At 30.0% G+C, this 23,286-nt stretch overlaps 3 protein-coding genes across 3 annotated transcripts; 1 reads left to right on the top strand and 2 right to left on the bottom strand.

The window, feature by feature from the left end:
* Positions 1-672: 672 nt before the first annotated feature.
* Positions 673-5,589, bottom strand: LOC123899102 (serine carboxypeptidase-like 51). The gene is made up of 13 exons (XM_045950159.1): positions 5,469-5,589; positions 5,207-5,301; positions 5,022-5,129; positions 4,556-4,796; positions 3,521-3,564; positions 3,365-3,432; positions 2,883-2,988; positions 2,608-2,795; positions 2,197-2,266; positions 2,066-2,116; positions 1,530-1,582; positions 1,285-1,417; positions 673-741 (listed from the first exon to the last, which is right to left on the bottom strand). Exons 1-13 carry the CDS (start codon positions 5,587-5,589, stop codon positions 673-675), a joined length of 1,347 nt encoding a protein of 448 aa, XP_045806115.1.
* A 9,511-nt stretch (positions 5,590-15,100) lies between these two features.
* Positions 15,101-16,058, top strand: LOC123896344 (histone H2B type 2-E1-like). Its single transcript, XM_045946743.1, has one exon. It carries the CDS (start codon positions 15,135-15,137, stop codon positions 15,801-15,803), a length of 669 nt encoding a protein of 222 aa, XP_045802699.1. The 5' UTR covers positions 15,101-15,134; the 3' UTR covers positions 15,804-16,058.
* Positions 16,059-16,429: 371 nt separating this feature from the next.
* On the bottom strand, positions 16,430-22,998 carry LOC123896343. Its single transcript, XM_045946742.1, has 9 exons — positions 22,850-22,998; positions 21,330-22,205; positions 20,468-20,586; positions 18,458-19,324; positions 18,013-18,370; positions 17,732-17,897; positions 17,121-17,226; positions 16,855-17,031; positions 16,430-16,750 (listed from the first exon to the last, which is right to left on the bottom strand). Exons 2-8 carry the CDS (start codon positions 22,155-22,157, stop codon positions 16,917-16,919), a joined length of 2,559 nt encoding a protein of 852 aa, XP_045802698.1. The 5' UTR covers positions 22,158-22,205; positions 22,850-22,998; the 3' UTR covers positions 16,430-16,750; positions 16,855-16,916.
* Positions 22,999-23,286: the final 288 nt, after the last annotated feature.

Here is a 23,286-nt window from a genome sequence, read left to right as displayed (position 1 = left end):
TTTTTGATTTTCTTCCCTGTATTTTTTTTTTTTGTTTTTTAAAACAACTCCTAAAAGATCAATTTTTTTTGGTTTTTGTCCCTGATGCATAGTCTCTTAAAAAAAACGTATGTGACAAACGGGGATTGACATGACATCGTGTGATATGACAAGCTAGGATGAGGTGTCAAAAATTATATTTAGTCATCCACTTAGAGAGGCCAAATCCAAACGATCACAAATAATTAAAAGAAGAAGATGTCTCACTTTTTAGTTTTTCATTTTTTTTATGCAAGTTTTTAGTTTCTCATCGAAAAAGGATGATATGTGAACCACAATTTTCTTTTCTTTCCACTTTTGCCAACATATAGCTATAATATGATTAGATAAAGTTTTGAAACAACAATGCTTCTCATTCAAAAAGTTCCACCTCCTTCAACTAACAACTTCACTCACAAAATTCTTATATGCCACTTTAATTTAAAACCTCTCAACACTAGCTGTCTTTAGCACACAAAAATATCTTAACATATAAAAAGGTATGTATGATTATTAATAATCGATAAACATAGAATGATCAACATTGTACATATAGCATCCCTAATTTCCAATTATGTTTCCTTCTCTATTTGTATTATTTTTATTTATATTTATTTAAATACTCTATATATGATATGATATATGCTAGTAACTTCAAGCCGCTGGTGATTGTGTAATTGCACCCACCATGTTTAGTGCTATGCATGGCTGATAAATAGGTACCTACATCAATCATCAAAATAAAGGAACAAATTGATAAGCATACATAAATATATAGTTTTGAATTAAATTTATGATATTATATAGTATATCTAAATGAAATCATAAATATTAATGAACAAAGTGGTTCACCTCATATATATGAAATAAATATTTTAGAGGATTCACTTTCCAAAATTTTGAATTTCAATCCTTTATTATTATGCGGTCGGTCGAATACATATATAATAAATAAATATATGTATTAAATAATAAATAATAAATGATCATTTTTCTAAACCCTCGAACTCTCTATTACTTTTTGTATTCATAGGTTGACCATGAAATTCATCAAATAAATGAGTTTAGCACTCTCAATTATTGAATGGATTTCATGGTTGACCTTCAATCTCATATACACGTAGTTAACACGCATGATCAATACTTTGTAGATATTAACAAATTTGTAGATATTTTGATATTAAAAACCACAGTTATTATTTTTAATTTCTTTTTAAGTGAGAAATAGAAGCAATGTTTTTGAGATGATGAATGATTTTGACTTACATTATGGCCAGCATCAAGTATCCAATAGAAACTTAAGTTTTCATATGACTTAAAAAAGCCTTTGGTCTTTCTTTCACTTCCACAATACAATGGAGTTCTATCTTTGCTCAAGAAATTTTGAAGGCCTGACCATCTACACAAATAACCCAAAAAAATTATGATAATTAAAAAGACAATTATGCAAATTAATTAAGTTACTTTCACCAAATTTTAAGAGGTAAATAAATAGGTGAGAGGTTACTTACTTGAGTTTCTTGACCCAAGCTTCCGTTCCCTTGGTTGAACAAATTAGATCAACCTATATATATATATAATACTAATCAATAACAAATATATTCTTTTATTTTGTAGGAACTATAATAGTCAAGAATAATTTATATATTAGATTTTCTAAAAAGGAACCAATTAATAATAGTAAAAAATAATTTATTTTTTTATTTTTTAAAAATGGATTGAATATGATTTTAGATCATTGTCTCTCTTTTTGAGAGATTTTTGGATTTTCTTATAGTTGGATGTTAGAGACGTTTATTTTTGCTAACGTTGTGCCCTTTTGCTTACATGTGTTATAGCCTATTAGATGTTGGTGGAGCGTACTTTTAATACCCTTGTACTCTGAATATTATATTGTACCTTTGTCGTTTTTTATATAATATTATTTTTCCATTAAAATAAAAAGAAAAATACAAGATTGTCAATTAATTTTGTTTCAAGAGCAACATTAAATCTAAAATAATTTCAAATCCAATTAACAAAATTTATTTTCATGAAGAACACTCACTTGTCCATTGTAGATAGTCACATTGACCCCGAGAGCTAGCAACTTATCAACCTAAGACAATCAAATAAACATCATGAATACAATTTTAACCCCAAGTTGATTTAAAACCAAAGTTCCAAGCTTGTTCTCACCTCACTAATTCTTGGCTTCATAAAATCACCTTTAAAATTTTCAAACACATATATTAACAAGGGTTGCCATCTGTCACCAATTGCAAAAAACATGAAATTATGGTTTTAATCATTAGAATTAAGAACATCTAATATAGACCTAGTCCGAATGTCAACCTTACTATTCTTAGTAAATTTTAATAGTAAAATATTAATTAGTTACATTAGTTGAAATTTTTGTCCCCACTGAACCATAATACTATAAAAATAAAAATAAAAAATTTGTCTACCAAATATCATACAAGATAACATTTGTTCAATACCTTAAATTTTATCATGTGTTATTCTACTATGTATTGTTCTGATCCATGCTTATATTTTGTGGATCAAACGGATCCTTATTTTTAATTTTAGAAAGTTATATAGACTTACTTAAGATTATGTGGAATGATCTTTAATTTTTCCTTTATGGCACCATTTAATAAGTTGTTTAGAATATCCATATCATCATTACCAATTGTAGAAGTAATGTAGTTGGAGTAACGCTTGAATAATCTCTTCTTTCTTGTTGACAAGGTATTTAAATGGCTTCCATCATCCTCCGTAAAATCATAGAAATTCTTGAATTCACAAACATGAGATTTAATTGAAATTAATTCTTCATTTAAGTGATTTTAAATATGATGAATAAAAATATATGTTAGTACCACATAGTTGCTGCTATTGCTTATTACATCTTCAAGTTGATGCCATGTATCAAATGCATTTAGAAAGTCACCAACTTCAAGTTGTTGCTTGATCTTTTCAGTCAAACTGTTCTCAAAGACATGTTCATCAAATAAAATAGAGAAATTGGTACATTAATTATACAATACTCCCTCATACTAAAATTATAAGTGAAATTTTATGGTCATTTTTCTATTGAATAGAGATCACGTATTTCAGTTATTTAATAAATCTGAAAATAAAGTTTTTACTTATAATTGTGGTCAAGAGTGAGGGTATGATGCCTACAGTTCAAGGCAGAGAAAACGTTATAACTGATCAGCAACAAAAATATTTACATTTTTCCTCCTTTAAAGACACTAGCGGGCCTCTCAGATTTAAGACATATTTTCTTACCAGTAGATCAAACCTTTGGAGTACCATAATTTATTAACAGATGGAAATTAAAGCATATGTTACATACATGTTTGATTTTTGTAGTCCATTGTCATCAATTCTTGAGATGTCTTTCAATAGAGGAGCCCATGAGAACTGCAAAGTCAATTAAATTAATGCTAAAAAAGTGAAAGCTCAAATTAATGTTGAAATAAATTAAGGATACAATTATTTTTGTTCTTACCACATAATCTTCTGGGGAGATCCAACTATCTGCTAATACCACCCCTAAATTTGGATAAAAATAGTATATGGTCACAAAATACTATATAGTAATATATCTATATATATAATTCCTAAATAGTTGTGGATCCACTAATCTAACCCTAATCCACATAAGTCACTTACATCCAATTCAATCACTCAACAATGCCACATCACTTTCTTATATTATATCATTGTCATTATTATGTACTCTTCATATACTCACATCAATGACTTTTATATAGATGACTTTTCAAATTTTTTTTTATTTTTTTTTTGTAAATTTTCAAGTTTTTATTGTAAATAATATTCTTCACATTGTCTACTAAAATTTGATTTAGATTTTAGGTGGAGTTTTTTTTTTACTTTTCAAGATTTTTTCTATTTTTTTTTGTTTGTAAATAATCACCCACATTAAAATCTCAGTCAATTTATTAATTGTCTAACTAATTATTATTTTTTGGCTAAAGAAATTTTCTAATTATTTTAGTCTTATTCTTGGATTCTTTTTTTGGGTACATACATATTCTTGCATTCTCTTACTTAGTGATTAGTATCAATTTTGTTGATAGTTTACTCTAGATTTCTTTAGTTGTTGGGTTATTGATTTGTTGTAATATACTAATGTAATTTCAAATATATGGTGGATAGAGAAGTTTTTCGAAATGTATAAATACATATTTACATCAATATATTATATTTAGATTATTATTATTATTATTATTATTATTATTATTATTATTATTAATGTTATTATTATAATTTTGATAATAATTATTATTTCAACTTATACAAATAATTTTTCCGCGTTATAATGTAAAATAGCGCATAAAACCGTGCATCGCACGGGTAAGGGTCTAGTAGTAATATAATTCTTTATACATGTTGGACTTCAATATGATTTCTTTTTCTTTTTCCCATTGAAATGATTTATGTAATTTTTTTATTTCATTTTAGTAGTTGTTTTGTTTATTCCTTATAACAAATGATAAAAAATTTCAAAGAAAATGAATACCTCCAAGTTTGGCCTTCAATGTTCCATTTTTAATTGCTTTGTAGGCTGATAATCCAAGAATAGCAGCAAATTTTCCACCATAAGATTCTCCAAAAATGAATAAATTACACTTTTGAAGGGTTGAATCATTGTTAAATATTTTGATTAATAATGTAGTCAAGTCGATGGCTGCATCTTCATCTGTTTTAACAAGTAATGTTGAATCCTCGACAAAACTGAACCCTGTTCCAACCGGAGTGTCCTATATATGACAAAAAAAAGCATTTAATATGAGTTAAATGCATTTTTAGTTCTCCATTTTCTATGAAATAAGATTTTAGTTTTCTCATCAGATAGTGTATGCTTCAATTGATAGTGACTTTGAGAGAATCATAGAGAACCCCCGTTATTTTAATAAAATGTACACTTTTGAGGGTTAACAAAATAATAGTGTCAATATAATTTCTCATGCACATAGCTAAGTTACCACAAATAGCAAATCTGCTTTTCTCAACCAAGTGAAATTCCTTTGCTTCAAATTGACATCAAGAGGACCAATCTCTTCAAAATTTCCAAGTCCAATTCCTGAATCACCCTATTCAATTCAATTAATATTTGAGACTTCAATCCACAATAAAATAAAAATATGGATTTAATTCAAATAATACTTACAGGTCCTCCTTGCAACCAGAGAATTATTGGCCATGGCTCGGAGGAATTCTCCACTTTGTATGGACTTTTATAATGCCACCAGAACATATTTGCTTCTATGATAATACGATTCAAAATAACACCATTATTCAGCTCATAATTCGTCATACTCATAATTCAATTCAATTTTAATTTTGTAATATCATGAAGCAATCAATTTAAAAAGTTTGGAAAACGTACACAATAATTGAAATTACATATAATTGTAATGCATTTGGCTTACTAGGTCTAACTTGTACATATCCCCATTCCTCTGATCCATCTTTACTACTCAAAGCACCAACTTTTCCATCATGAAATAGGATATATATAAGAGTGGCCAAAAACACATAAAGCTTTGTCATTGTGAAAATGAAAAACAATAACAAGTAATAATATGAGTAAACAATAATGAAAATAGCTAGCAATTTATATTGCATTGGTATGAAAATAGCTAACAATAATGAAAATAAACATGTTTAATTTTGTCGGTGGTCCCAATAGAAATAGAAGGCTAAGAGCACAAAAATTGGAAAAGACAAAATCATGGTGCTACCATTGCTACCAATTATAAATAGTGACATTTCTTAAGGCATAAGTATTATACTATTTGTCTTCTTAACTAGTGTTTTTTTTTTTTTTTGAGTAAAACATTTTCCATATTATTATTCACTACTAATTCATAAATAGCTAGTGGGACACGTACGGTGCTTGTTCTTTTGCCAAGAACGTTGAAGATTCCTTTGAGAAAATCGTGAGAGTGTAATTAGAAGCTTTCTAATTGAAGCAATAAACAGTTGAGTTGTGTTGACTTAATAAATGTTTCATTGATATTCATCCTCTGTCTTTCTTTTTTTTTTAAATTGTCGTATATGTAGAGAAATAATAAATGTTTCTAAATTTTTAAAATCACTATTTTATACGGGATAAGTCCTAGCTTATATAAATTTCAAACTAACTATCATATACAGAATAAATTTTAACTGATAAAAATTTCAAAATAATTATCATACGTCGGACAAGTTCTAAATTATAAAAATTTCAAAATCACTATTTTATACGGGATAAGTTTTAACTAACGTATACAGGACAAATTATCACTGATAAAAAATTCAAAATAATTATCATATGTGAGACAAGGTATAACTAATAAAAAAAATTAATAAAACTATTTTACACGGGGTAAATTTTAAATGATATATAAATTTTAATTATCGTATACGGGACAAATTATTACTGATATAATAAATTCAAAATAATTATCATATGTGAGCAAGTTCTAATTAATAAAAATTTCAAAAAAACTATTTTACATGGGGTTAATTATAACTCATATATAAATTTTAACTATCATATACATGATAAATCATCACCGATAAAAAATTCAAAATAATTATCATATGTGACACAAGTTCTTACTAATAAAATTTTCAAAAAAACTATTTTACACGGGATAAAATTATAATTGATATATAAATTTTAAATATTTATAATTGCAACCAATTTTGATTATCAAACTATAACTTAGAAAAATATATCAGCGTAACGTTATGACCTGTGCTATCGCACGGGTCTATTACTAGTTAATATTAATTATTTAATGTCGTTGGAAATTAAGGCTAAAGGAAAAATAATACTCCCTCCGTCCCAAAATATAAAAACTAGTTTGACTACTGCACGTATGCCAACATACAATTTTATTATTAATATATTTAATTATCTATTAGTAAAAACTATAAAAACTTGATATTTTGAAAATACACTTCAAAACAAATCAAACAAGATATTATATAACAATATTTATATCTATATATTATTAAAAAAGTATGGTCAAAGTAAAATAAGAGAATAGTGTCATTTAGTCAAATGAGCTCTTATAAAATTAGACAGAGGGAGTATTAAGTAATAGAGCTTCAAAATGTCAAATGTATTTGACTTGAAACTTAGACCAAATTCATTTTACATATATTGCTACAGAGAGAGTGTAAGGTCGTTTGATACTATCATGTCATAAAATCCTTCTTCAACTTTTTTTTAACATGACTTGCGAAATATTTTACGGACAACAAAATCGTTGAAAATGTTTATCATGTTCTGTCAATTTACTTTTTTTGTGTTAGGTTCATGTTCTCCCAATTTACTGTTTTTTTCCTCTTTTTTAATAAATGTTTACCTTATAAAAGGAAAAAACATATACAAAGTAATATTTTATAAAAAAGGATTATCACGTATGGTATACATTTTCAAAGTTTCTGAAAAAACATAGATTCCTTTTATTTAATGAATGTACATTTTCAAAATAAAGCGTTTCATTTTAAAATATAATTTTGTGATTTCAAAATTAGAACCATCCGATCTTAATCAAATAATTTGTTTAATATAGATCTAATGGTTGAATTTTAATTCTCCACCCTTTAAAAATATAAACCAGACCAGTAATCCAGAAGGTTCTATATTGGTGAAATAGATAACTATGTGTGAATTTTAAAATTATTTTTTTTTACTATATAAACTCTTGCATTCTAAATTTCTAATCACCATTTTTGCTCTCAAGGTTCTCCTCCTCCTCTCACTTTCTTCAAGTCTTGCACAAACTCCACTTTCAGCCCAATCAGAATGGTAATAATGTATATCCATATAAATCTCAATGCTAAGTTTAATTGTTTGTACTTTTTTTCTTAATACAATTTGTTTTGTCACTTAGGATATGATGTTTGTGCCATGGCTGGAAAAATTGTTGGCGATCACAACCTTTTTTTCGGCATGTGAAATCCACTCCAACGAATCCAAAACCGAGTGTAACAAATTTTGGTGCCTCGATTGTTATGATAATTTGTTATGCGAATCTTGCATAACAACTCGTCATAAAGATCACCGAATAATTCAAGTGAGTATTGTTTAATTTGATAGCTAGAACCATATAATATCTCAATAATATATGTATTTTTATGTAATTTTTAGACTTTGTGATGTAAATCTGAATTTTTATACTTGCAATTTTAATTCAGATAAGGAGGTTATCTTATAGTGAAGCAATCAAGACGGTTGAAATTTACAAGCATGTAGACATCCTAGGAATTCAAACATATATTATTAACAATTTTACAGCCATATTCATAAACAAGAGGCCTCATTTCCACCCTATGAATAACAAGAATGGTAGCATCTCATGTTGTAAGACGTGCAAAAGAAATCTTGTGGATTCTTCTTACTTTTGCTCTTTGGCATGTAAGGTAAAATTCTTGGTCGCAATCTCTTTTATTTTTTCTTTGACTAATTTATTAATTTGTTGATTGGAATATGACTTTTTTTGTTATGCCATTTATAAGGATGATTATATATTTTCTTATATTATTTACACTCAGTCTAATTATTGTACTTTTGTTATCTTTTCTTTTTTAAATATAATTAATTGAGGTTACATTGTGTGCATATGATACAAGTTTGCATATATAAAGAAGGATGGGGGATTTTTTGTAAGCATGGAAGAGATGGAAGAAATGGAAAGATTACTAGAGGAATCGATCAAGGAATGCCCACCAAAAGATAGAGCAAGAAAATCACGTGAACAAAATCTAAAACAAAATGTAGTTGGATCAAGAATTGATGAAGAAAATGAAGAGGATGAACCAAAAGAAGAAGGCAACAAAGAAAGTGTCATTCCTGTTACTCGTCCACCGGCTTCATTTCGTAAGCCAGATTCAAGAAGAAAAGGAATACCTCATAGGGCTCCTTTTTTTTAAGTCCTTTATCAATAATTAGAGAGATTTAAATAATACTATTATTTACATTAACTTTGTGACCAAATTACAATATTCATCTTAAAGGAAAAAATGTATGAAAGATAATGTGATATTTAATTATATTCAAGGTAAAAAATATATATTATATATTCTTCCAATTTTTAAATTAACTTGAGTCCCCAAAACACTATATTAAAATATGTTTTAGACCATTTGTAAGATCTATCTCATCTCAATTGACTAATATTGATATTATGAGGTTGGACATACTTAGGTTTGAACCTAAGACTTAATTTATAGGTTTGTGTGTATTTCAAGTAGTGTTTACAAGCCCAAATAAAAATATAAGTTCCGGACGGTAGTCAAAGATGTTTTCTCTCTAAGCCTGCCATGTATTTTTTATACTTTCAAATATTCCAATTTTGCCCTTGCTAAAAACTTCGATTCGCAGAAACCGAAGTTTTTTCCAGTTCAAATTCAGGAAAAATTCGGTAAACAGAAACCGAATTTTTTTTTCAAGGCAAAAACAATTCGGTTCGTAGCAACCGAAGTTTTTATTAAAGGACAAAAAAGTAAAATCAAGGGGGAAAAAAAGAATCATGAGTGCCTAAAAAAAAATATCGCAGTCAAATTAATAAATATGGCCCAAATGTTACCCAAAAATGTTTTTGCCTGCAAAGCAGCGTAAGAATACACAAACGGTCAAATCTAGGGTTGGGTCAACATATATGAATGTCTAAGGCAAATTTAACGGTCATTTTAAAGTCTATGATAACATTTTAATAAAACTAAAGTCAACTAATTTAATATTTGTTCAAAAAATATTAATTTTATATTGTATATTTTATAGTGTAATATTTTATATTTTAATTAAGCGGCTTAAGGCGTTTGCCTTAGTGGCTTGCCTTAGTCAAGTTAAAATTCTCTGATGCAGATCATCATACGGTACTCCGAGATGAGTTATATAGACAAAATGACAATCACCAACAAAAACTCATACTTGTAAAATTTTGGATTCGAACATGAATGACTGTATATAACCTAACGTTAATATTGAATATGTATATTTGACCAAATTAAATTACTTTTTTATATATATAATATTGTCTAGTAGTAACAAATTTCAACGTTCAATTTTATATTAATAATAAACTTTCTTAAAAAAATATTAATCTAATAAACTGGAAATAACGCCTTCAGGAAATCATTATGATTTTTTTACTAAAAATGCAATTTGCCAACGTTCTAAAATTTGTGTATATAAGGTAATATTTATCCACAAAAGAATCCATTGAGTTTGTTCTTATCATTACTCAAATAATATTGGAGTGCCATTTTATTTTAGTTTCAAGCTTAAGATAAAAAAGAGATCGGGAGACTAGCACAAAATCTTCCTAAAAGGAAAACAAAAAGTAGGAAAAAGGTAAAAAAGTTTAATAGCAAAAGCTTTCAACGGTTCTTTCTCATTTTATAGATAATAATATATTGTTTTTTTGTAAGGTGATATCTTTATATCTAATATTTGACTTTTTTGCATAAATTTTTACCCAACAGCTACTATGGCCAATGGATCAAGTGATGTTGAAAAGAAAGTTACTCCACCAACTCAAATGATGAATGATCCAAAAGAAGAGGGCGTTCGGAGTCCAAAATTGACCATTATTATCCCTAAATATGTGATGAAAGAGGGTGGCGAACTTGAAGAGTTCAAAACCCCCACAGGTTCGGAGTTTATGATACCTCCACCATTGGTGTGCCCACCTGCTCCAAAAAGGATGCACAAGCCGAAGACATCAACACCGATGGTGTTCTTTCCAACACCTTTGGCTGAGGAAGTGATATGCTTCTTCGAGTCATTGTATGAGAAGTTTGTTGAGATAAACAAGAAGCCTGAAAGTGATTGAAGTTAAGATCTTATATGTAATAAGGAGGCTAGCTAGCCCCATAAGAAAAAATTTATTATCCAAATCTATTAGGATTTTAGGGTTAACTTTCATTTGGGCAGGTTACATTTTTAGGGGTTTTTTTTTTATTGTATTCAACTTCCAATTGGAGGCTAATTAGTTTGTAGTTCAATGCAATCCATCTTATATTCGATTTTTTAATGCTAATTCTATCGTAATTCATGCATTAGGTTTTTTCTCTTTTTTTATACTTTGTTGTACTGTATTTAGGTTTGAGTACTACTTGTAGTAATTTTTAAAATTGTCTCATCACACGAATTTTTGCTTAAAAAAAAAATACAAATCATGTTAAAAGTTATGATAAAAGGGTAAGAGAAATTGAAAGTACCAATTGAAAAACATTGGGAAACAAAATTTTGGGGCAGGAGGCGCTAATAAGAATTTAAAAGAAATCAATCATCCTCTTAAAATCTGAGTGCTGAAGTAAAATAATAAGTGCTGCAGTAATAATATACTAGTAATATTTAAAAGAAAATAAAGCTTATTTGTACTATTTTTCCTTTCCATTGTAGTTGATTTATTTTCTTTTTCTTTAGTACTGTCAAATTAACACATCAAAATTTAACTCCAAAAATTTGATTCAATGGTAAAAATATAGATTTAAATAGGTATTCCTACTTTAGTTTGGGCGCCACTCTCTAAATTTCATTCATAATAAAAACAAATTCTTAATTCACGTTGTATATTGTTAATTATTTTTTTATCATGATATTGATATGAAGTTTTCACCACCGTTAGCGATGACTAATCTCCGTCGAGGAACCTATGAGGCACACAAGATGGATTCTCCCCTCCCAATCGAATTTTTTCCTTACACATGAGCTAGGAATCGAACCTCTAACTACATGTTTAAGGGGATCAAGACCCTTACCCCTAGTCAAAAATAATAATATTATAATGTTAAAAATGGAAATTTTAATCTCATGATTTTAACTAATATTTTTTGTAATTGATTAGGTCAAATTTTATAAAGAATTAATAATTAGGGTCAAATATCTCATAAATGTAGCTCAATTAGTAACTATGTACCGAGACATTATTATAGAATCTTTATTCGAACCACAAATTTCCCACTTCTTCGCACTTGACCCCAAAAAAATGATTAGGTTCAAATTTTATAAATTCCATCAAAATGCATATTACATCGATCTCAAATATAAACAAAAATTAGTCGATAAAAATATATGTATTTGATCTAAAATTGGACAATATACATCAATTTTCTTTAACCATTTTTACTTTTGTTTGAGATTGGAGGGATATGGCAAGCCATGTACTTTCTACCTTGTGCTTCCCAATATTTTGGTTACTATTAGCACTCACTTTGGTTATTATTATGAGAAAAAAAATTATTTGTCTGGTTCATTCATTGAATAATTGATATATCTGACTTATAATATAAATTAAATACATTAATTATTCAATTAACCTGAAAAATGAATTTTTATTTATAATAATAACCAAACAGATTACATGGGAAGACTTAATTATTTATTTTATTAAAATTGGTGGAAGAAAAGAAATTATTTACAAAATAATACCATCATTATTAAAATCCTACGAGCATCACAAAAAAAAAAAAAAAAAACGTGTGTTCATGTTATGCATGCTTTCCCTTAATCAGTCAAAAGTATCCGTTGTCATTAATTAACATTATTTTATTTTACTTAATCAGTCAAAAAAAAGTTAATATATTTAAAAAATGAATTAAATAGTAAAATAATTTTAATAAAGATGACATTATTATATTAGTAATTTTTTTGCATAATTCAGGTATCATTTGCGCGCAACTGCAAAAACTAACTGATCATCAAACTCACATAACCTTGGTTAGATTATAAGAAATCTGCGTCATCTCATCTAAGTAGTATCTAGCTGGCTTGACCCATAGAATGTTGAGATGAGAAATAAGGAAGGAAAAGGAAGCCTACCGAGCGTTATTCCTTGAGTCTCGGGACGTATTTGCTTTAACGTTTATAGCTCAGGTCAGTCCCCCACGGTCTGTTTTGAATTTCTCGGATAGTGTCGGCCCGCATCAAGGACTCTCATGCAAGCCATACAACGTTTCCACACAAGAACAACTCCTTTCCTTGAGCTTGTCTTGGTATTATATATATATATATATATATATATATATATATATATATATATATATATATATATATATATATATATATATATATATATATATATATATATATATATATATAGTAATTTAAAACTATGGAAGTCAAATTAAAACCGATTGTTGTTAAAGATGACATTATTATACCTCTTGACATCACATATGTCCTAAGAAACTCAATTCCTCTAAGCAAAACCACACCTAGACAACTTAGCAAACAATTGTTTCTCTCTCAAAGGTTCGCAAAATTATTCTCAAGTGTTTTGCATTTAGTCTTAGAGTACACTGGGATATAATCTATGGAAACCACATCAGTCATATTAACAAGATCCCACTCAAGAAAAATATTAGCAAGATCAATAAAAATTAAACCATAGATCACATCACATTAAGTAATAAAACGTGAGAAAATTGTTATCTTAATTTATTGGAAATATAAATAGATATCATTATTAAATACCAAATCATGAAATCAACTACTCATTAGGATTGAAATTGTTGATCGTGATCTTGCAATCAAGATTAACATGAGCAAAAATTTGTTTTTAGATTTTTCTCATATCATTAAAATCTTGATTAAAAATTACCTGGATGGAAGATACATCACCATCAACTACTCATGGAGATATTAACTGCATCTAAAATCAAGTATCGACATGATCCTTCAAAATTCAGTTAACTCCATCAAAATCTGGCCAGAATTACCTTATTTAAGTGTATTTATACTAGTATAAATTTTATGAGTCTGTTTGAAAAACTTGTAACAATAATTTATGACAATTTTTTATAAAATAATTTCAGCTTATTTTTATAAATTCTCGAATATAATTTATGAATTAATATAGTTTTTTTATGAATTAATATAGTTGATAATATACAAAAAATAATTTAACTTTATTTTGTCTATATATAAACGTTTATTATAATAAGTACTTGTGTAATAAGTCAGAAATACTTAAAATTAAGTTTATCAATTGTGAATTAATCAATTTTACAAAATTATTTCAATTCAAAATCAAGTTTATCAAATATTCACCCAAACATTGATGTCAACGCACTTGAAAAACAAACTTTCTCATATAATTTTCAGCAGTTTTGAGGTTTCTGGTTGTGTTTTTTTTTTCTCCCTCACTCCATGGGAAGCAACAAGTATATCTGATATCATTAAAAAGCTCAAGTAAAACAATAGTCTTCCAAAATGTAATTGAAGAGTACAACGAGCAATCCGAGATTGTTTCATGGTATAGAACAATAACTGTGTCGTTTTCTATGGCTATGCTGGAATCTTGCTAGAACTCCCATCGTAGACAAAAATAGTTTTTCTTGAATGGTGCTGAAAATTTGGTATTCCATTAGTAAGGATTTAAGTTATATAACCAAGTTTTTACAACAACAATAACAAGGTGAGACATACAATACCGCCGGAAGAATAGAGGGTATTTATCCAATAACTAATAAAAATAAGTTATATGATTATATTTGCATGGGATATATACAAACTACATTTTACTTCAGTTATAAATTTGTTTGTGACTAGTTTTTATTGGTTGTTGGATAAATCATCAGCAATTATTTTAAGAGTGATTAAAAAAGAAAAATGTTGGGGCACTGGTTAAAAAAAAATGGAAGTGTAGTCAATCACTAAAACTCGTAAAAAGTGTTATTTTCTATATAAAATTTTCTTTTTTATGGTTTAATGTTTCTATGAGTTTAGCTCAGTTGTTAGAATCATTGCAATATGTGTAGTTGGAATTTTTAGCAAAGCTACTTGAAAAAAAGTATATTCAGAAGGACATAAACATCGTGGCACATCCACAATTACCTTTTAAACTTACCATTCACTTTTAACCCCACGTATATACTTGATTCATGTGGTCTTGACACATACCCTCCACATGTCTACATATAGTGCCACATGCCAAATGGGATGTGTTTTTGGTTATAAAAAGCTAAATATTGGGCTAATCCCTACAAAAAAAATTCCTTTTGTGGATTTGTAATTAGCAAAGAAACTTGAAAGGTGGGTGAAAGGGATAGGTTTTTTTTTTTTTTCTGACCAAGGGTGAAAGGGATAGTTAATGGCTCCAAAACGTGCTAATAAGAAGATGGTGGTTAGATCAACAAGGAAAGTTGTTGAAGAAAGTGTACAAGTTTCAGTTGTAAGCAGCAACAAAAGATCAACAAGAGCTAACAAAGATAATGAGATAGATAAAGATGTAGGTAGTGATCATGATCAAAGAGAAGAGCATGTGAGGATTATACCTGTTCAAGAAGTGACTCCTTCAGCCAAAGAAGATTCAAATGCAAGCACAACCACTTTCACTACTGAAGACAAAACAAACCAAGAAAATACTCCAAATGAAGCTACCATGGAACCCAAAGAGTCAGAGAATAAGAAGGTCAAGAACAAGGAAGGAAATTATGGTAAAGAGAAAAGGAAGAGGAAAAGGGTGAGGAGAATGGGAGAAGGGTATCAGAGATATGTGTATAGGGTATTGAAACAAGTGCACCCTGATATGGGAATTTCATTTAAAGCTATGACTATTCTGAATAATTTGATGAATGACATGTTTGAGAAGTTGGCTGATGAAGCTGCAAAGCTGACGACATACATAGGACACATGACATTATCTTCAAGGGAGATTCAAGGGGCAGTGAAACTGGTTTTGCCAGGAGAACTTGGGAAACATGCTATTGCTGAAGGAGCCAAGGCTGTTACCAACTATATATCATCCTATGGTGCCTAATATATAGAGGCACAAGCTTTCATGTTTCTATTATGCCTAACCTTTGTATAATTGTATTGTGTATAGTAAGTTTAGGTGTGTGTTGCTGAGTGTGCCCCTTGTGTTTATTTTATTTAGATTTCTTTTAGAAGAAGAAAAGGTGCAGATAAATAGCATGGTTGTCATTTATGTAAACTGCTTCACTGATGAGTGTAGATTGCAAGCCCTAATTGTATCCTATAATGGGAGTAGCTCCTTTAACTTATTTCTTTTTAATGTAGGACTTGTTTTCCCAATATATTCTCTCTAGCTCAGCACTATTAACCTAACTTATTTTTCATTATACAAGGTGTTTTTTTTTTTAATGCAGATCTAACTTACTTATTGAATTGCACTCATCTTTATAAGGGATGCCACTTTTTACCAACTCCTCTTTTTAGGCTTATCTTGAATTTTTTCTAATGGGGCTTATTTGGTTAATGAGCTTTAGGACGGATTTCGGGACGAGTTCGATTCCTAAGTGGAACAAGGCCGCACAATTTCTTAGTGAGGATAGGGTATTGGGGAAAGGAAAGGTTAAAAACCAAAAATAAAAAATCCAATAATTCAAAATAACTCTTCCACATTCTTTATTTGGCGTTTAAGAATAGTTCAAACAATCACCTAATCTAAGAAATAGATTGAAAAATGCCAATTGCATACAACAACAATAAATATCAATTATATCTTTGATACAAGAGTTTTTCAAGATAACCCACTAACGTTGTTGCTACAATTCATTAAGAAACCTATAGCTTACACTCAGAAAACTGAGAATGCAACTTTACATGACAATGGTAGAAACTGGTCCTATTTGATCTATCTATACACATAATCATATAAAGGAATATATCTCAAAACTTCCAACCCAGATAAAATACACTTTCTATTCCAGAATCAAAATTCCAAAATAGAACCATCAGGTGTTGCTTCAAAAAGGAAAAAGGAAAAACAAACATCAGGTATTTCCCTCGATGCACTCAACATAAATACAGTAATAAGAAGAAAAAAAATCAAAAGGAAAAAAAAATACCTGGATAGATAAAATTGTTGCTATTCTGTGTTTTGTTATGTGACACTATAATGAAAAAATAATTATATAGAATATGCACGAACCACTTCCACCACTGGTGCTCGACACATTGGACATTTTCTTCTACTATCTAGCAATTGATTTGCACATTTTGAACATGTGCACATGTGCCCACATCTGCAATACAAAGTACAAGAACATGTAATAAGTGATTAACATTAGGAACAAAGTAGATTCTGATGTGTCAAATTGATGCTTACTGTTACCTGTACAACAAACAATCAATACTTTCTTCACAGCATATACAGCAAAGTCCTTTCCTCACACATTCCCAATTAGTTTTATTGTCTGGTACACCTTGGTCATGTACTCCTGTGATGAATTTAACTAGGGTGAGAGAATGATAAACATCAATTAATTTTGTAAAGTGGATTAGTTATAAGTGAGTTTTAAGTAAAATTATTTTTGTTAAAACAATTTTATTAGTCTTGATCAAACTAAGATTTATAGTCAAAACCTGTTTTTTGCCTAAAAAAACATATAATTCACTAAAACCTTGTTTGGCATGTGTTTGATCATGCAGTGAGAAAAATTGATTTTGAATGAATTATTCTGTAAAATTATTTTGAATGCGTTCATGTAAGACTGTGTTGAACAATAATTTCTAGGCTAAAAATCAATGATAGAGGAAAACACTTAAAATTATAGCTGCAAGTTAAAATCAATTCTGGAAGCAAAATCAATTCTATTTGAGAACATTCAAACATGTCAAAATCAAATTTACACCTCTGAAATTCAATTTTAACTCCTCCAAAAAGTGTAAAATAATACAAAATCAATTTTGATGCAAAATATGAAAGATAAAAAAATTGTAGACCTGATGAACAAGTTGAGCGATTAAGGGCTGCAGAGACTTCTTGTCTAATTGAGCGTTGCAACTCAAGCTGCATATCCATACAGGCTTCAAGCATTCTCTGCATATTACTCATCCTTTGCTGTAGCCTAACCATGTCAATTCTCAAGTCACTAATACTATCCCACTCCTGTCAAAAAAAATAAAAAAATCAAATCAGAAAATCATTCAAATAATAACACAAGTATAAGGTAGAAAAGTTGGGCACTTTATTGTAAGACTCAAGACTAGAGAGTATGGAGTACATCAGCTAAAGGAAAGCGGTTGTGTCCTGTAAATGAATGCACATTTCCTTGGCGCTGATTATTTATGCCATTCCGTGACCAATTGTCATGACGTGAGTGTCGATCCCATGAAGGCAAAGGGGGAGGAGTTGGTGGTGGTAAAGGCAGGTTCAGTGGACTATTGACAATGTCCTCCGTACCAACAATCTGATCCCTTCTATGCTGATCCAGGTCTTGTTCTGTGGAGGGAGAAGAAGGGGTTGTTTCTTGCAGCTCCTCCCACTCAACGTGAGCATGACCTTGCCTTTCAACATATGATTGTATCAACTGGTCAAGACTTTCACGAAAACTGCTTCGTAGGAGGTTTGAGACACTTCTCCTGCAGAAGGAAAATAGACATTTATTCTTAAAAAAAAATCCATTTCAAAAAGAGATTTGCTGAAACTCTTTAGTCATGTCTACATACCTACTTAGCAGTTCCCTGAGTTCAACACTGTACACATTGTCATCTTCTGGAAAATAGAATCCATGAATTCTACCAACTGGAGCTGCTCCATTATCAGAAGGTCGTCCCAACCAGATTTCCACAGCCTCTTGAAAGCTGCCATCTTCTTGCCACACTTCAGAGGCTGCTACTTGCTCTTGAGTACGAGAATTATCTCCATCATCATTTCCCAAGATATTTTGGGGCCATTCATTTGATGTGCTACTGTGCTGATTATCGTCAACACTTTCCTGGGGGCTATCTCTCCACTCTCTGTTAGTTTGATGCCATTCACTTCCTTCACTTTCAATAATAGTTTCTTCCTCTTGCTCTCTTTCCAGAGCAGTAGATACAACCGAAACCGAATCTACATTATCAACAATATCGTCCCCTACACGATTGTTGTGATTTGATAAGCTGCTTTCATCACCAGTTAAATCACCCATCAGAGATTGCTCAATATGTGCCTCACTTGGTTCTTGCTCTTGCATATTGCTATGGTCCGTAACTTCAATTTGCAAACTTGGTTGGGTAAGGTCGTTACCGGTATCTTCGATTGGCATTGTATCAACATTTTGTGCAGTGCCATCTCTTCTTTCAACACTGATATTGGAAGACGACTCCCAATTTCTTGTTTCTTCTTCATGAGCACATGATATCCCAAGTCTGTCACTTCCCTTGTTATTAGGATTTGATTGTTCGGAATGTACAGAGGCGACTACTTGTGAACTTGTAGCTCCAGTTTGTTCAATTGTATCGACATCAATATCACTGTCAGATGAGGTATCAGATAGGTTGCTTGCTGCTTGACCATAACCTAAATTATCCTTTCTAAAAGAAAATCCTTCCCTGTTCAGAAGACAAGTTAACGTCCATTGGTATAATGCACATGCAAAAAAAATACATCTTAATGAAGGAAAAAAGGACAAGTTAGCTACAAGCAGTAAAATTGAAGCGACAACAAACAGTTGCACTTTGTTTGTATAAAGGGAAACCAAGAATAAAGAGAAGATTATTCCAACCATGTCGACTTTGCAAATTACAATAACAATATTAATTTCAAAATGAATTCCTAGCAGTAGTAAGCTTAACCCGTCAAATTGTCATTTCCCAACAAAAAACATACTATTAAATAGTACACACAACAATTTGGACACATTTGCAATAACATGTATTTCAAAATTATCCTCAAGAAGTAGTAGCCTTAGACCATCATTCTGTCTTTTTCCAACGAAACTCATACTACAAAATAAAAACACCCATATAAACTGTGTACTGATTTGATTGACAACTAAAACAAACAAATTTTTCTTCCGTGAACTGAAAAAACACATGAAAGCATGTATAACTTCCATAAAGTGGGGTTATCAGAAAATCTAAATAACATAAACCATGAAATATCATAATTGAAAACAATAGAACAAAAATACTGTGACATTTCTGCTAGTATTATTTAACATATCAACCAAAAATGAAAATAAAAAACCAAACAAACACACCCTTAATATTAATGTTAGCAATATTCACCTTCTTCACTTCAATTTTACCATCTTATTTAAATGATGCTATTATCGTACTACAATATTCTGGCTTCACTGTCTCATTTAGCAGACATAAGCTTAGAATAACAAAAGTTAAAGTTATACATTTCTGTATCAAATTAGTGCCCACGTGTTTGAACAAATAGAATAAATGCACACCAATCATCCCTTATTATTATATATATATATATATATATTGGAAGGAATTGTAACACATTTCAAACCAAAGATGGATACAATAGCAGAATATTTCAGTACATGTCAGCTTTATGGATCAAAAATATATGAGAAAGTCAGCAGCAGATGTTTGACCTATTAACAGAATGCAATAAACTTAGAAAAGCAAAAAGGAAGTCACAAATAGATAAGTTGGCAGAGAAATCAATCCAGAAGACTTCAAATAAAATTAAAATTAGCTTCTTCTCAACTTAATGGAAAATTGACTGCATACCTTAGACATGATACAGTCTGTTTTTGTCTCAATAAGCCTAATTCACTTTCTGCAATGGAAGTGGGCCGATTATTATCAATGGGTCTATCATTTCTCAAAAACCTGCCTCTAAGCAAGGCCTGAAAATATTTTCAACAAACAATCATCAACTGCAAGAGCAAAGATCAAATTCTAATAAAGTCCTAGATTTTAAATTCTTTGATTATGGATTTAATGTAAATATAGGGTGTGTTTATGTTAGATTTGAAAAGATGCTTTTAAAGGTATAGTTTTTAGTAGTATTTCCAATTTTAGCTTCAGAGAGAAAATAGCTTTTTTTTGAAAAAAAAAACCTTGATATTATGAAATTTTCTACTAATGTTTTCCAGTTTTGCTAAATAGTGGCTATAGCGGTTTTGCATAGCGAAATTTAAACAAGTCACTATTGTTCCACAAAACACTATTTAGCACAAAATCTTGTGAAATAGCGGCGCTATAACACTGTTGTGTAGCGGAATTTAAACAAACTGCTATTTTTTGTGATCCGCAATTGACAACAATTTCAATTAATTATGACAAAGTGCTTTTTTCCCTTTCAAACAAACGGGGTCTTGTCTATTGATTTCTTCTTTCCTTTTCTAAATTATTTACATTTCAGTTTCTAGGTATTTTTGAACTCCATAATGCACATACTACTAGTCACCTTTCGCTATGCCTACTATGATACTGTGACACTTAAAGTTCCCCAACAAATTGAGAGCATAAAATGATTAAAAAAATAACCTAAGTGTTCATTAACAGGTTTACTAACAAATAATTTTACTCATTGCATTGAAAAAGTTAAGAAATATGATAAAAAAAATATATCATTTAGTGGACAAACCTGAATGCGATTGCGATGGGGAAAATTAGATACAGCCCGACGTTCCAACAATTCCTGAATATCTCGTTCCCTATCCACCACATTCGTCTTAACCATATCAAGCAGAGCCTGCCGACCACGTAATTTACGGATTCTTCTTCGTGATATATGCTCACTTTGGCCTTCATTCTGATTGACAACCAATCCATCATGAACACATTCAGTTTGGTTACTAAATTCAGAAGACTGTTCTTCCCTATTCTCCCCAACAGAAACACCTCTCAGCTGGCTACTCATCTCTACCCATTGCCTTACGACACTCACTCTTTCCTGCTCAGTTTTTCCACGCAATTCACCCCTCGAACCACTATTTCCTCGAGTAATATTTGATGCTTGAACCCTAGAACCACCATTACTCATCCATTCCTTGAAAACTTTCCTTACTCTTTCCCTCCCAACATCTCCAATACCAGAAGAGTTTTCACGACTAGAATTGTTCAAGTCCACATGATCTTGTTCATATTGAGACCCATTCTGACTCTGTGACTGTGACCATGTTTCAGAATCATTCTCACCTAAAACTGCATCTTCTGACATATGATTCATATTTTCCTGTGATGCATCTACAACCAACCCATCACTCCTCTGTTGAACTAATACTTCATCAGATCTTCCTTGAACTTGTCTCACCATGTGCTCATCTTCAAGCTCACGCCACATTTGCAAGAGCGGGGATGACCGAGTACCTCCCCTCCCTCCATCTTCTTGCCTCCTTGGTGACCGGGAATGAGAGTCCCTCAAAAATGTAGATTCCACCACAGATACATTGTGCACTCCAGCAACAGCCATTTCTAATTTTCTAACAAGCACGCAGAATCACCGGTCTTTGCAAACCATCTGATTCAAATGCATTAAAATTTGTAAGCAGGCGTTAACATAACAAAACAAAACAAAACACACTCCCAAACATATCATTTCACATCAATTCTTATAGATTTTAAATTTCAATCACATTTTCCGCTATCATCATTAACAGGGTTTTCAATCTTTCCTATTACAGAAAATCACAGTCGCATTGTGGTTTCGGCAACATCAAAAACCATTATGCCGGATCCCACATCGCAATTTCAAACATATATTTAAAATTTAAACCCACCACCCTTATTAGCCCCATCAATAAAAAATAAATTACAAAGATGGAATTTTCATTTTCATAATTTACAATTGAACAATCTATAGCAATTGCTACTAACTATATTAGTCAAGTTTATAATTATAATAATAGCATAATCATCATCATAAAATACTTAAAAATACATTAAAAAACCAATAATAAAACAATTATTACCTATATTAGATATAATCTAAACAAATAAAAATCTAAATTAAGCTAGAATTCTAAAACACTGAGAATCACAAAATCTCAAATCGGTGTTGCAGATCATTCAATTATACATCAGAATTGCATTAATCAAACACAAATCGGTTAAAACGCAGCGTTTAATTAGTGTGAAATGAAAATTGATGAAGAAGAAATATACCAGTGACGCTGATTTTGGAGTAGAATCAGAAACCCTATGATATCTGAATGAAAATATCAGAGAAGTTTTGGAGAGAGAAAGAACGAGCGAAAATGGAATAGAAGCAGTTGAATCAGAGAGAGAGAGAGAGAGAGAGAGTAAATATGGACACGTCAGCAATGACTTTGTGACTTTCTCTTTTTTTTCGTTTGACTAACGTCTAAATATTTTACCAAAAAAGAAAATTTTAATCGTCAAAAATTCAAAACTTTTTTTTTTAGAAGAAATTAAAATTATTAAATTAGTATATATTAAATTAGTCAAATTAAAATTATTTTCGTATCATATAATAAATAGAAGAAATTTTTTCATATTAGTATTTTAATAATTGTCCGGTCAAAACAAAAAAAAAATCTTGCTATTTGCTAAGAAATTTTTTTAATTATGCTAAGAAATTA

The sequence above is a fragment of the Trifolium pratense genome, linkage group LG7 (genome assembly GCF_020283565.1).
Source record: "Trifolium pratense cultivar HEN17-A07 linkage group LG7, ARS_RC_1.1, whole genome shotgun sequence".
Lineage (NCBI taxonomy): Eukaryota > Viridiplantae > Streptophyta > Magnoliopsida > Fabales > Fabaceae > Trifolium > Trifolium pratense.
The sequence above is the reverse complement of the archived record's forward strand: the minus strand, read 5'-3'. Positions and strand labels throughout refer to the sequence as shown.